At 51.3% G+C, this 12,742-nt stretch overlaps 1 protein-coding gene across 25 annotated transcripts in view; it reads left to right on the top strand.

Moving 5' to 3' along the window:
- Nucleotides 1–12,742, top strand: part of NFASC (neurofascin) — a 71,278-nt gene that overhangs the window by 26,025 nt on the left and 32,511 nt on the right. For 20 of the 25 annotated variants that reach the window (XM_015650839.1, XM_015650859.1, XM_015650858.1 and 17 more), the window contains 13 exons: nucleotides 2,769–2,880; nucleotides 3,483–3,667; nucleotides 4,227–4,358; nucleotides 5,030–5,173; nucleotides 5,967–6,078; nucleotides 6,177–6,343; nucleotides 7,157–7,304; nucleotides 7,897–8,021; nucleotides 8,822–8,857; nucleotides 9,714–9,815; nucleotides 9,912–10,109; nucleotides 11,111–11,181; nucleotides 12,176–12,398. In XM_015650839.1, coding sequence (XP_015506325.1) covers nucleotides 2,769–2,880; nucleotides 3,483–3,667; nucleotides 4,227–4,358; nucleotides 5,030–5,173; nucleotides 5,967–6,078; nucleotides 6,177–6,343; nucleotides 7,157–7,304; nucleotides 7,897–8,021; nucleotides 8,822–8,857; nucleotides 9,714–9,815; nucleotides 9,912–10,109; nucleotides 11,111–11,181; nucleotides 12,176–12,398 — 1,755 coding nt within the window. The remainder of the gene's footprint in view (nucleotides 1–2,768; nucleotides 2,881–3,482; nucleotides 3,668–4,226; nucleotides 4,359–5,029; nucleotides 5,174–5,966; nucleotides 6,079–6,176; nucleotides 6,344–7,156; nucleotides 7,305–7,896; nucleotides 8,022–8,821; nucleotides 8,858–9,713; nucleotides 9,816–9,911; nucleotides 10,110–11,110; nucleotides 11,182–12,175; nucleotides 12,399–12,742) is intronic. The other 5 variants (XM_033519904.1, XM_015650855.1, XM_015650854.1 and 2 more) reach the window with 1 other exon arrangement.

Here is a 12,742-nt window from a genome sequence, read left to right as displayed (position 1 = left end):
TGGGATAGGGACAAAGGGAATTCCAGTGGAGAGTTTTCCTGGATTTCCCTGGAAATCTTTGTCCAGGGAAAAGGAAAATCAGGAAAAAGGGAATTTATGTGCACAATCCCATTCTGTCCCCCTATTTCATGGGTGCGCTGGAGAAACTTCCTGCTGTTTGTGTTGTAACTTTCCCTGGAAAACTTCCTGGCTCCAGAGGATTCAGATCCCCCTCTCCCACCCCTGTGCAGACCTGGACTCCAACCCAGGCCTTAATTAACTCAATAATTAATGAGCTGGGGATAAAAATTCTTACCCTCGCCCCTTTTCCTTGTTGCTGCCCAGCGTTTCTGGAATGACCTGGCTGGGAATGCTGGAGGCTTTGGGATGTGGAGAGGGATGTGAATCCCAAGGATTGGATTGTTGGGGGGAATTTGGGGCTCTTGGCTGTTCTTCCTTGGGGTGCTGCTCTCCACGATCCTGGCTCAGCTCCAGAGGCGGCTGGAAAAGGGGTCTGGAAGGCTGTGAATCCCATTCCCTGGATTTTCCTGAGCTTGGAAATGTGGGATCTGCTGGCAGGGACGTGGAGCACGGGAGATTTGTGGGACACTTGTCCCAAATTCCTCTCCAGGGCTGAGAAAATCACACCAAGTGTCACCCATCCCTTGTTCCCAGGTCTTGGAGTGACGATTCCCAGAATTCTGCAGGCAAACCGGCTGCAGTTATCAGGGGAAAACAATCCAAAAGGATAAATGGAATATTTCATTAGCAGAATTTCCCAGGTTTTTTTTCCTTTTAATGGAATTAAAACCCCGTTTTGACCCTTTTCCTCTCTTTTTTTTTGGCAAACCTGAGGCTGTTCGAGCCTGGCTGTGCCGGGGCTGAGCAGCTGGGATGCGCCAGGATGGGCACATCCCTGGAAAACAGAGCTGACAGAGGAATTTTAGCTGGGAAAGGGACAGCTGGCAGCTCTGGGATGAGAATTGGATATTTCTGGGATGATCCCAGTTCACAGCAAAGCTTGGGAGCAGAGTCGATTTTTAAGCCGAAATAAAGAGCCCTTGGATTTATTTTTCCAGCTCAGATCCATCCAGAGGGATGAGGGAAACCTTGGCACTTCCAGCTGGAACTTCCACATGCTCAGAGCCTCTGGTTCTCAGGGAATTTCTGGCTGATCCCTGTTAGAAACAGCAAAATATTTATTATTTATTAATTTATGTTTATTATTTATTAATTATTATTTATGAATGGTGCTGTGCTGAGGCAAAAATCTTTTTTTTTTTTTTTCCTCTGTGCTGTCCTTAGGTTCATTAAAGCCAGGAGGGTACTAATTAATCTCCCTGATTTTTAATTGCCATCATTAATACAGGCTTGTAGAATCCGGCTTGCTCCGCTTGGCTCTTCCAGTTATCCCACGGGATCTGGAGTGGGAATAAATCCTGATCAAAGCCAATCTTGGCTGATAAAAGAATTAATTCCCACTTTTCTGATTGTGGTGGAGGTTTGGGAGCTCTGCCCCGGGATGGGTTGAGCTGGTTTAACTGGGAATGAAACTTTCTCCAGGAGCAGGGATGCAAACAGACCCGGAGAACTCCGGATAAAACCGAGATTTTCCTGTCCTGGGAATCCATTAATCCATAACTGACTAAACTGGGAGCGCACTGGGAGTTTGTGGGAGCCGCGGGATGTGGGCGCGGAACCAATTCCAAGGATTCCAGGGATGAATCCTGGGCTTGGGTTTTCCTTCCCTAAGGTGGGAATTCCAGGATGAATTCCTCTCCTCAATCCCCTCCTCTTTCCCCTGCCGCAGCTCTGGAAGTTTCTCAAAATTCGCAAAATTCCCAAAATCCTGGTTTCCTCCCACTCATGGAGTCAAGGAAATTTTGGGGCATCCCAAATCCTGCTCTGGCGCCGGGATGGTCTCTCCCCATGGATCACTCTAGGATTTTTTGTTGTCCCTGTTCCCATCCCATCCCTTTCCTAATCCCATCACTCCCATCCCTGCTACTTCTGCTTTCCCGCCCATCTCATCCTGTTTTGTCCTCACTGATCCCGATCTAGGTCAATCATTCCACTTCTTAATGGAATTTTTTCCATGAATAATTAATTTTTTCGCCCTGCAAAGAGGCCTTCACTGTGTGTGGATCCGTAGGGAATTGTCTCGTGTCTTCCCTTTGGTTTTTTTCCCCGTTAAACTTCCCTGTCCAGCTCTAAATGGGTCATTCTGGTGGCTGAGCTGTCCCTTTCCAAGGGGAACCGTCCTTCCAGGCCTCCAGGAAAGCTGGAAAATCTCCTTGGTGCTGCTGGAGCCCCGGGCTTGCTCCAAATCCTGGAGATTTCCGTGGAAAAGCAGCTCCGGGTCTGAATAAACCCTTCCCATGCCCATTTTTCCTGTTGTCCTTTGTTGTGTGTTACATCCATCAGTATTTCTCAATTCTATCTGATTCCAGCCCACTTTCCAGAGGCAGGGAGGGCAGGAAAAGCGGGAACTGATGGAATGGGGACCTTCTCCAGCACTCGGCTCCCCCTGCCGCTCCTTCTCCTCCCTGCCGGCCAAACTTCCTCTCTCTCTCCCCTTCTTTTATTTTTTTCAATCCTAAATTTGTTTGGAGCCCTCCTTTCCTTTCCAGGCGCATTCCCGGGTGAGTTCAGAATCCCGGGATGGCCGGGGAGGTGACGCTTTCCATGATTTCCGTGAGACTTTTAAAAGACCCGTGTTTTGTTTTCTTTGTTTTGTTTTTTTTTTGTTTTGTTTTGTTTTGTTTTTCCTTCTCTCCCACTGATTCCAGCCCGAGGGATCACGGAAACCACTCCCAGCTTCATGTATCCCTACGGAACTTCCAGCAGCCAGATGGTGCTCCGAGGGGTGGATCTCCTGCTGGAATGCATCGCCTCCGGAGTGTATGTACCACGGAGAGGGTGATCCTCGGCGATCCCCAGCGGGATCGGGGCATGGAATCACCCCTGGACTGGGAAAAAGGGATCATTCCCTCCTTTTTAGTTGTTAACAACGCTCCCACAACCTGCTCAGCACACGGAGCTGAGGCTTCCGGGTGTTTTCAGATCCTTATCCAAGGATAATTCCCCACTGGTTTGTTCTAGGTTGGGAATGTCCTGGGAGCTTCTCACCACACCGGGTGGGAGGACATTCGTGTCCCTCAGAAGTGTCCTGGGCTCGTGGTCCTGCCCAAACCATCAGAGCATGGTCAGGCACGAGCTTTGAGGTCCCTTCCGCCCCAAACCATTCCAGAATTCCATGATCCTGCATTCCCAGGGGGATCAGGAGGAAAACGCTGTTCCTGGAATGCTCCAGGCTGTGGTTCAGGGGTGGTGGCGGGAAGGAGGGTGATGGGAATAAAGGTGGACCTTTAGCTCAGAGCTTCCCCCTGGGTTTTAGTGGTTCCCAGGATGGGAATTTCACTGTTATTTCGGAATAACAATTCCTTACTTGAGAATCATTCCCTTGCCTTTGGAAAAGCTCTGATCCGCTCCCCTCTCCTCAGACCAGCACCGGACATCATGTGGTTCAAGAAAGGCGGGGAGCTCCCGGTGGGCAAAACCAAGCTGGAGAACTTCAACAAGGCCCTGCGCATCTCCAACGTGTCCGAGGAGGACTCCGGGGAATATTTCTGCCTGGCCTCCAACAAGATGGGCAGCATCCGCCACACGATCTCGGTGAGAGTGAAGGGTACGTCGCCTTTACCTTCCCTCTTTTGGTCCTGGCCGCCTGCAGCAGGGAGGGGACGTTCATGGAATGCTGGGGAGGGACAGTGGGGCCTTTCCCTGAGCCCGTGTCCTTCAGGGAATCATGGAAGGGGTTGGGTTGGATTTAAAGATCAGCCACTTCCACCCCCTGGGAATTCCACACATTCCGTGTTGCTCCAAGCAGCATCCAGCCAGGCCTTGGACACTTCCAGGAATGGAACAGCCACAGGTTCTCTGGGAATTCCATCCCAGACCCTCCCCATCCTCTCAAGGAATGATTCCATCCCAATATCCCATCTAAATCTTCCCTTTCTCAAATTAAATCTTGTCCAAACAGCCCCAAAAGCAGCGGGAGATGGGATCCCACTGACGGAAATGGTGGTGGGTTTGTGTGGCCAAGGAGAGGGAAAGGGGGTCTCCTCCTTCACCAAATCCCGGGAAAACCAGGATTTCCATCTCCTTCCTCCCCCAGGGAGCGTTGGAGGGGGGATTTTGGGGTGGTGCCGCTGTCCCTGTGTCATCGGGGCGGGGCTGTTTTCCAGCTGCTCCCTACTGGCTGGATGAGCCGGAGAACCTGATCCTGGCCCCCGGTGAGGACGGCAGGCTCGTGTGCCGGGCCAACGGGAACCCCAAACCGTCCATCCAGTGGCTGGTGAATGGAGAGCCCATCGAAGGTGAGGGAGGGAGAGACTGGGCCTCCTTCTCCAAAACCCCAGCCAAAATTCCAGCCAACGATATCCTGGCTGAGCACAAGCCAGAGTGACTTCCTTCTCCAAAATCCCAGCCCAAATCCTGACCAACGATATCCTGGCTGAGCACAAGCCAGAGTGACTTCCTTCTCCAAAATCCCACCAAAATCCCAGCCCAAATCCTGACCAACGATATCCTGGCTGAGCATGAGCCAGAGTGACTTCCTTCTCCAAAATCCCAGCCCAAATCCTGACCAATGATGTCCTGGATGAGCATGAGCCAGAGTTACTTCCTTCTCCAAAATCTCAGCCAAAATCCCACCAAACTCCCAGCCTAGGATCTTGTGGATGAGCACGAGCCAGAGTTGCTTCATCCTCCAAAATCCCAGCCCAAATCCCAGCCCAAATCCAGTCACTGATCCCGTGGCTGAGCACAGGCCAGAGCTGCTGCTGGGCTCCAGCTCCCACATGGGCTCCACGTGAAGCCCCAGCTTGTCTGGGATGGGCCCAGTTCACCCCGTGGCTCCCAGCTGTGGCTCCGGAGCTCACACACCATCACCGGGTTTGATCCGGGCCGAGCTGGGAAGACGCTCCATGGTGTTATGGGGTGGATTTCCATTCGGAATCGAGTCGAAGGAGTTGTCCTTGTTTTGCAGCATCTCCCCCCAACCCGAGCCGGGAGGTGGCCGGGGACACCATCGTGTTCCGGGACACGCAGATCGGCAGCAGCGCCGTGTACCAGTGCAACGCCTCCAACGAGCACGGCTACCTGCTGGCCAACGCCTTCGTCAGCGTGCTGGGTGAGTCTGCGGGAATGGGAGCATCCAAACCTCAAATTTCCACAGAATCCATGGATGGGTTGGGTTGGAAAGGACCTTAAAGCCCAGCTCAAAGCTCACCTTGAAAGGGTGGATGTGGCACTCAGTGCCAAGGTGGAGTTGGGTCGTAGGTTGGACTTGATGATCTTTTCCAACCTTGCTGGAAATCTTTTCCAATCTTTTTCCGAGCAGTTGGTTCTGGGATTCATCTAAAATTCCACTCTCTTGCCTTGCATGGGGGATGGAACCTTCCACTATCCCAGGGTGCTCCAACCTGGCCTTGGAAACTTCCAGGGATCCAGGGGCAGCCACAGCTTCTCTGGGAATTCCATCCCAGCCAGGAATTTTTTCCCAATATCCCACCTAAACTCTCCTATTTTAGTTTCAAATCACTCCCCTTTATCCTATTACCACATTCCCGTGTAAAAGTCTCTCTCTTGGTTCTTCCAAGTTCTCTTTTCCCTGCAAAAGTTTTCCATGAGTTTTTCCCTTTGCTGCCCTGAGGGGAGGCACAAAGGGACACAGGCTTTGGAGCAGGAATCCGTTGTCATGGATTCAAAGCAGGCAAAGGCTGGGCAAATCTGGGGATATGAGTCACAAAACCAGGCTGGAAGGAGAGGGAAGGGGAGGTGAGAGGGAATGGAGAAGCTCTACTGGGTTTTGAAAGTGCCAGTAGGAAAAGTGAACCAAAAAAAAAACCATGGAAAAGGCTGGAAAAGAGCAGCAGAATCCATTTTTTCTCCTTCTCCACGGCTGGAATTTTGGCTGTTGGCAGATGTTCCCCCCCGGATCCTGGGGCCCCGGAACCAGCTGATCAAGGTGATCCAGAACAACAGGACCCGCCTGGATTGTCCCTTTTTCGGGTCTCCCATCCCCACCCTACGCTGGTAAGAGCCAGATCCCGCCCCTCTCCATCCCGAGGGGTGGGAAAGGGGGGGTTTCCTGCTTTTCCTTCCCTTCCAACAGCACTTTGTGGTGTTGGGAGGTTTAAGAACGGCCAGGGGAACATGCTGGACGGAGGCAACTACAAAGCCCACGAGAACGGGAGCTTGGAGATGTTCATGGCTCGGAAGGAGGACCAGGGAATCTACACCTGCGTGGCCACCAACATCCTGGGGAAAGCTGAGGCCCAGGTCCGCCTGGAGGTCAAAGGTAGGGGCACTGAGGCACCAAAACCTTGGATCTGCTGGAAGTCCCAGCAGAAATAGTTGAGGTCAAAATCTTGGATCTGCTGGAAGTCGCAGCAGAAACAGTTGAGGTCAAAATCTTGGATCTGCAGGAAGTAGTTAAGGTCAATGTCTTGGATTTTCTGGAAGCTGCATCAGGAATAATCCTTGAGGTGGAGTGGGTTGGTTGTGGCTGATCTGATCTTCCAGCGGGTCGGAGCTGGGAGCCTTAAAACGGTGGAGATTCCATTTTAATGTTGGGAAAACTGAGGCTGGGGGTGGTGGAAGGGCTTGGGTTGGGTCTCAGGCTGGGAGATTCCATCAGCAACGCCAACACTGACCCCAAGTGCTCCTCGGGGTCAGCTGAGGACAGTGAAACATTTTTGGAATTGTTTTTACCCCACTCAGCAATCTGGCTGCTGACTTAAAAAAATGTGGTTTTTTTTAAAGGCTCAGCACCAACTCATGATTCATAAAATTAATTTATTTCTTCAAAGCTGGACAAACACCCCAAGTGGGCTTGTCCTTCCCAAGTAACCCCGCTCTCGTTGAGTCCCTGATCCAAGGGATCCAGGGTGTTGGGACATGACCCTTTGTGACCCCATGCTGACCCCACCAGGACCATGAGGGGTCCCGAGGAGTTTGGGACATAACCCCTGACCCCATGCAGACCCCACCAGGACCATCAGGGGCCCTGAGGAGTTTGGGACATAACCCCTGACCCCATGCAGACCCCACCAGGACCATCAGGGGTCCTGAGGAGTGTGGAACGTGACCCTTTGTTTTTGACCCTCTCCAGACCCCACCAGGATCGTGAGGGGCCCCGAGGACCAGGTGGTCAAGAGGGGCACCATGCCCCGGCTCCACTGCCGTGTCAAGCATGACCCCACGCTCCGGCTGATGGTCACCTGGCTCAAGGACGATGCCCCTCTGCACCTGGGGAACAGGTCTGTGCCCAAAAATTCCATGGATTTCTCTCCCAGAATTGTTGGATTTTTTAGCAGAACATTCCAGGAGTCCCCAGGGATAAATATTGAGCTCCCACCTAAGCAACATTTGATGTTTTTTGACACTTTTAATCTCATTGACTCCCTCCAGCAATTCCAGCTGATTCATCAGCAAATCCAGATTTTGCTGCAGGTTTTATCCCTGGATATCTTGGGACATCTTCATAAAACCTGAGAATTCATAACAAGCCGCTCCGAAATTAATGTTTCTCTGCTGTGGCTGGCACAGCTTTAATTTCCTTTCCCTACCTGACTCCCCTTTCTTGTGAGGCAAGATCTGATCCCAGGGCACGAGCCCGGGGTTGGCTGTTGTCCTAAAAATGTGATTATTCCCCAGATACACCACAGGGCGCATGATTCCTGAGGAAATGAGCTTTCCCAGAATAACCCAGCACATCCTTAGCTGATAAAACCTCCAGACCGGAGATGTTCTCCTGCTCTGGTTGGGTTTCCCAGCTGGATTCTGTCAGGGAACATCCAGCCTTCAACTAAATACATTGGGGCAGAATTTTGGGATGCTGTTTCCTTGAAGGATGAAGAAGGAGGAGGATGGTCTGACGATCTACGGCGTGACTGAGAAGGACCAGGGCGATTACACGTGCGTGGCCAGCACGGAGCTGGACAAGGACTTGGCCAAGGCCTATCTCACCGTGCTGGGTAAAGCCCTCCTGACCCCACAGCTGAGTGCTTGGCTTTGAGAGGGACACCCCCACCTCGAGATTGGGCTGGAAGTGGGGTCTGAGCTCCAGGATTGTCCCCTGGATGCTCAGGGAGATGCTGGCAGAGCAGGGGTTCCATTCTTGCAGGATTTGCTGCCTCGTCTCAGATGATGGCACCGAAATGGTGCAAAAAAATCTTGGCATTTGAGGGCAAAATATTAAACAGGAATGGCTGCATACAGCCCAAATATCCCCAGGTGGATGTTGAAGATCTGTGAGAAAAGTCCTAAATTTGGGGGTGAATTCAGTGGGGTGTTGGGGTGCTGAGTGGGATTGGGGCTGAGCCAGCTCCTCCTGGCCCTGTGTCCCCTTTGTGTGTCCCCTCTGCAGCACAGCAGGGACAAACTTCATTCCCCTTTTGTGCCACTGCAAGCTCTGCTTGGCAAGCGTGGATTTATCATCCCCCGGCCACCTCAGATTCCCGGGAATGCCACAACCTGCCAGTGCCCCTCCACAACTGGAACAGGAATCCCAAATCCCAAATAATTCCCCTGGGCTTGATTTATTTCCCCTCCTTTCCCCTAATGGCTCATTAACCCCACATCAGGCTGATATTTCCCTTTTGCTGTCAGCTACAAGTATGGGTAAAGCACGGAGGTCTCTGGGGGAAGGATATTCCTGCTCTGCTTCCCAAACTGGATTAATTCCCGCTGAAATCTGGAACTTTGTTTGCCAGGTTCTCCTTTGGCCACCCAAGCTTAAACTAACCCGGTTAACAAGCACTGTCTTACCTTGCAGCCGTCCCCGCTAATCGGTTGAGAGATTTACCCAAAGGTAATCGTCACTAATTCCTCGCCTTCCTTTTATTTCTCCACCTTGGTTTTGGTTTTTCCTCACCAGCAATTCCAAGAGAAAAGGGGGGCAGCTGGAAAAACCGGGGGATGATGGTTCCAAGTTGTCCTTGAAGGAGCTGAAGCTCCAAATCCTCTCCAAGTTGTCCTCAAAGGAGCTGATTTTAACAAGTGCTGTCCAAATTGTCCTTGAAAACTCATCCATGGGTAGAAAGCTCCTGTTCTGCCACATTTTTGTGTGCCACGGTGGCAGTTCCTGAGTGCAGCAGTCGCTTGAACTGCACTTGAAAATCCTGATGGGAAACAAAAACAACAACCTGTGTGGAGTCCCTTCATTTTTACCTGGAATTTATTCCCATTATTGCACAAGCTGGTCCTTGTGACCTGATTAAAAAAAACCAGGGAATTTCTATCAAATTTATGTTTCCACTGAGGTTTTGTGTCCTTTCCCTGCTTTTCATTTGTATTTCTCTGTGTAAGGTCACAAATCCCCCTAAACCAGCACCTGGTGCTTCCCCCATCACTTTTTTTTGGGAAAGGCAGGATTTTTCCTGGAAAGGCAGGATATTTCCTGGAATGGCAGGATATTTCCTGGAAAGGCAGGATTTTTCCTGGAAAGGCAGGATTTTTCCTGGGAAAGGCAGGATTTCCAGGCAAGACACTGTCAGAAATTGCCACATTTGTATTTTAAAAATCACTCTGGTGAGTTCTAAGAGCTAAAGAGCTGCAGGACGTGGATTGTGCCCTGGAGCATGTCCTGCCCACAGGGCTGGGAGAGGTGATGGGAGCTGGGACTTGCTCCTGGGACAATTCCAGCCTCATTTATCCCATTCCAACAGAACGACCTGACCGGCCCCGGGACTTGGAGCTGTCGGATCTGGCCGAGAGGAGCGTGCGGCTGACGTGGATCCCTGGCGATGACAACAACAGCCCCATCACAGGTCTGTCCCCAAAATCCCAGTCCCCCTCCCTCTTCCCAGCGACGGAAAATCCCTTCCCATCCAAACCCTTCACCCACCCCTTCCCGCTCTTCCCAGACTACATTGTCCAGTTTGAGGAGGACCGCTTCCAGCCGGGAGTGTGGCACAACCACTCCAGGTATCCCGGGAGCGTCAACACGGCCCTGCTGAGCCTGTCCCCGTACGTGAATTACCAGTTCCGGGTGATCGCCGTCAACGACGTGGGCAGCAGCGTGCCCAGCCTGCCCTCCGAGCGCTACCAGACCAACGGGGCACGTGAGTTCTTCCCAGGCCTTTTGTCCTTGGGATCCACCGCTCTCCATGGAGGCTCTTCCCTCCGTCCCAGGAATAGGCTGGCAAGGGCGGCGGTGGAATTTTCTCTATGGAATTCTCAAGCCTGTCTTCCCCTTCCCTTCAGGGAAGCAGATTTATGCAGAAGTCACTCGTTTATTTAAAAAAAAAACACCTGGTTTTCCTTCTTTTCCTTAAAGGGAAGATTCCTAAAGGAATTCTTCCAGTCCTTTCAGACTACAGGAAGCTCGGAAATCTGTAGGAAAATCAGACTCAAGTGCAAATATTGTTAATTATTGGCTGCTGTTGAAGCTGGTGGATGCTGTGGGGGTGGTGAAGCCCTGGCACAGATTATCCAGAAAAAATGTGGCTGCCCCATCCCTGGAAGTGTCCAAGGCCAGGTTTGATGGAGCTTGGAGCAGCCTGGAATAGGGGAAGGTGTCCCTGCCTGAGGCAGGGGGTGGAATTGGGTGATTTTAAGATCCCTTCCCACCCAAATTCTGTGACAAAAGAGCCAAACAAGCTCCAATCCACAACCAAGACCTGAGTTTGTCTGCTTTGTCGGAGAATATTTGGGAAAATTCCAGGCTAGGAATTCACAGGAATCGCAGCAGCTCTGCTGCATTTCTTCCTTTACCCATTCCGGGGAGATTTTTTTGGAGGATCTGCTGGCATCTAGTGTTGGCTCCCAACAGTGCCCGCCGTGTTTCAGGCTCGAGGTGACAAAACTCTGCTCCCTCCACAATGGTTTCCTTTCAAAGATTTAGGACATTTAGGGAACAAAAAAGAGCCTCCTAAATAAATGGCCTGGTTTTCCAGAGGACTGAGAGTCTCGTGTCCCATTAACCTGAATGGGAACTTCTGGAAAAATCAGGCCATTAACTTGGGTCTTGGAAGGATTTTCGGCTTGCAGGGTTTTAACCGCTCAGTGGTTGTTTTTTTGACATTGAAAAATTCATTGCTTTGGTTTTTAATGTGAATTTCAGGTCCCGAAGTAAATCCAACGGGAGTTCAAGGGGCTGGGACCCAAAAAAACAACATGGAGATAACGTGGACCGTGAGTTCTTCTTGGATGCCTTTTGGGATGGAGTTGCAGGATGAGGGGGAATGGGTTCAGAGTGCCGGAGGGCAGGGGTAGACGGGATGTTGGGAATAAATCCTTCCCTGGGAGGGTGGGGAGGGGCTGGGAGGGAATTCCCAGAAAACCCATGGCTGCCCCATCCCTGGGAGTGTACAAAGCCGGGTTGAAGCAACCTGGGATCATGGAAAGTGTCCCTGCTCATGGGGGTGGAATGGAATGGGATTTCAGGTCCCCCCCCAACCCAACCCATTCCAGGATTCCATGAAATACAGAGCAGAAGGTACAGGAAAGGCCGTTTTTTATTTCTGTGATAAAAAGAATAATAAAAAAAAATTCAAAATCAAATAAGTCAAAGACGTGACACCCAAAGATGCCGAATTCCAGACTCTGCCTCCCGAGCATGCCCCGAAGACAAATCCTTGAGCAGCTCAGGGGATTTCTGGAGCTGCTCCCTGCACCAGCAGGTGTCAGCCACAAATCAGGGATGAGCTGTGAGGAGGGTTGGAATGGCAGCGGGAATAGAGACTGGAATACGGGGATTGTAGATTATGGGATATTTATATAATATAAATGGAATATATAATTCTATATATAGGATATAATGGAATATAATTCTATATTTTGCACATCTTTGATTTATTTTATATAATATGTAGATAAGGAATCTGGGCTAGTGGAAGTGTCCCTGCCCATGGAAGGAGCTTGGAATTTAAATCCCTTTCAAGCCAAATGATTCCTGGAATAAAATCCAGGATTTTGTGAATAAAATTGTCCTCTCTGAAGGACAAGAACTCTCCTTGGGGACAAAACCTTGCCTTCCTTTGGGATTTGCTGATGGAGCCTGGAATAAGACCCCACTGCTGAGCAGAACCTCTGGATCTCCTTGTCGGAGAAATCCAATTGTTCTTTTTTTGGGGTTTTTTTTTTCCCTCCTTCTCACTTTCCCCTTCTCTGTTTCGCTCCACTGAAGCCTCTGAATGCAACTCAGGCTTATGGGCCCAACCTCAGGTACATCGTGAGGTGGCGGCGGCGGGACCCCCGCGGGAGCTGGTACAACGAGACCGTGCGGAACGCGCGGCACGTGGTGTGGAACACCCCCATCTACGTCCCCTACGAGATCAAGGTGCAGGCCGAGAACGACTTCGGCAGAGCCCCGGAGCCCGACACCTACATCGGATATTCCGGGGAGGATTGTGAGTATTCCCTCAGCTGCAGGTGGGGTTTTGGGGGTGATCCCATCCAAGGGCAAGGAGTGGCCGGGATGTGGGTGGGGCACTGCGGGATTTGGGACAAAAAATCCACTTTGAGTTTGGACAAGCAATGGAGATCCTGGGCAGTGGAAGGTGTCCCTGTCCATGGCCACCAGGGCTGTGGAAGATGTTGCCATCCATGGCCACCAGGGCTGTGGGGAGGTGTCTCTGTTCATGGCCACCAGGGCTGTGGGAGGTGTTCCTGTCCGTGGCCACCAGGGCTGTGGGAGATATCACCATCCATGGCCACCAGGGCTGTTGGAGATATCGCCATCCATGGCCACCAG

The sequence above is a fragment of the Parus major genome, chromosome 26 (assembly GCF_001522545.3).
Source record: "Parus major isolate Abel chromosome 26, Parus_major1.1, whole genome shotgun sequence".
Classification (NCBI taxonomy): Eukaryota; Metazoa; Chordata; class Aves; order Passeriformes; family Paridae; genus Parus; species Parus major.
The sequence above is the reverse complement of the archived record's forward strand: the minus strand, read 5'-3'. Positions and strand labels throughout refer to the sequence as shown.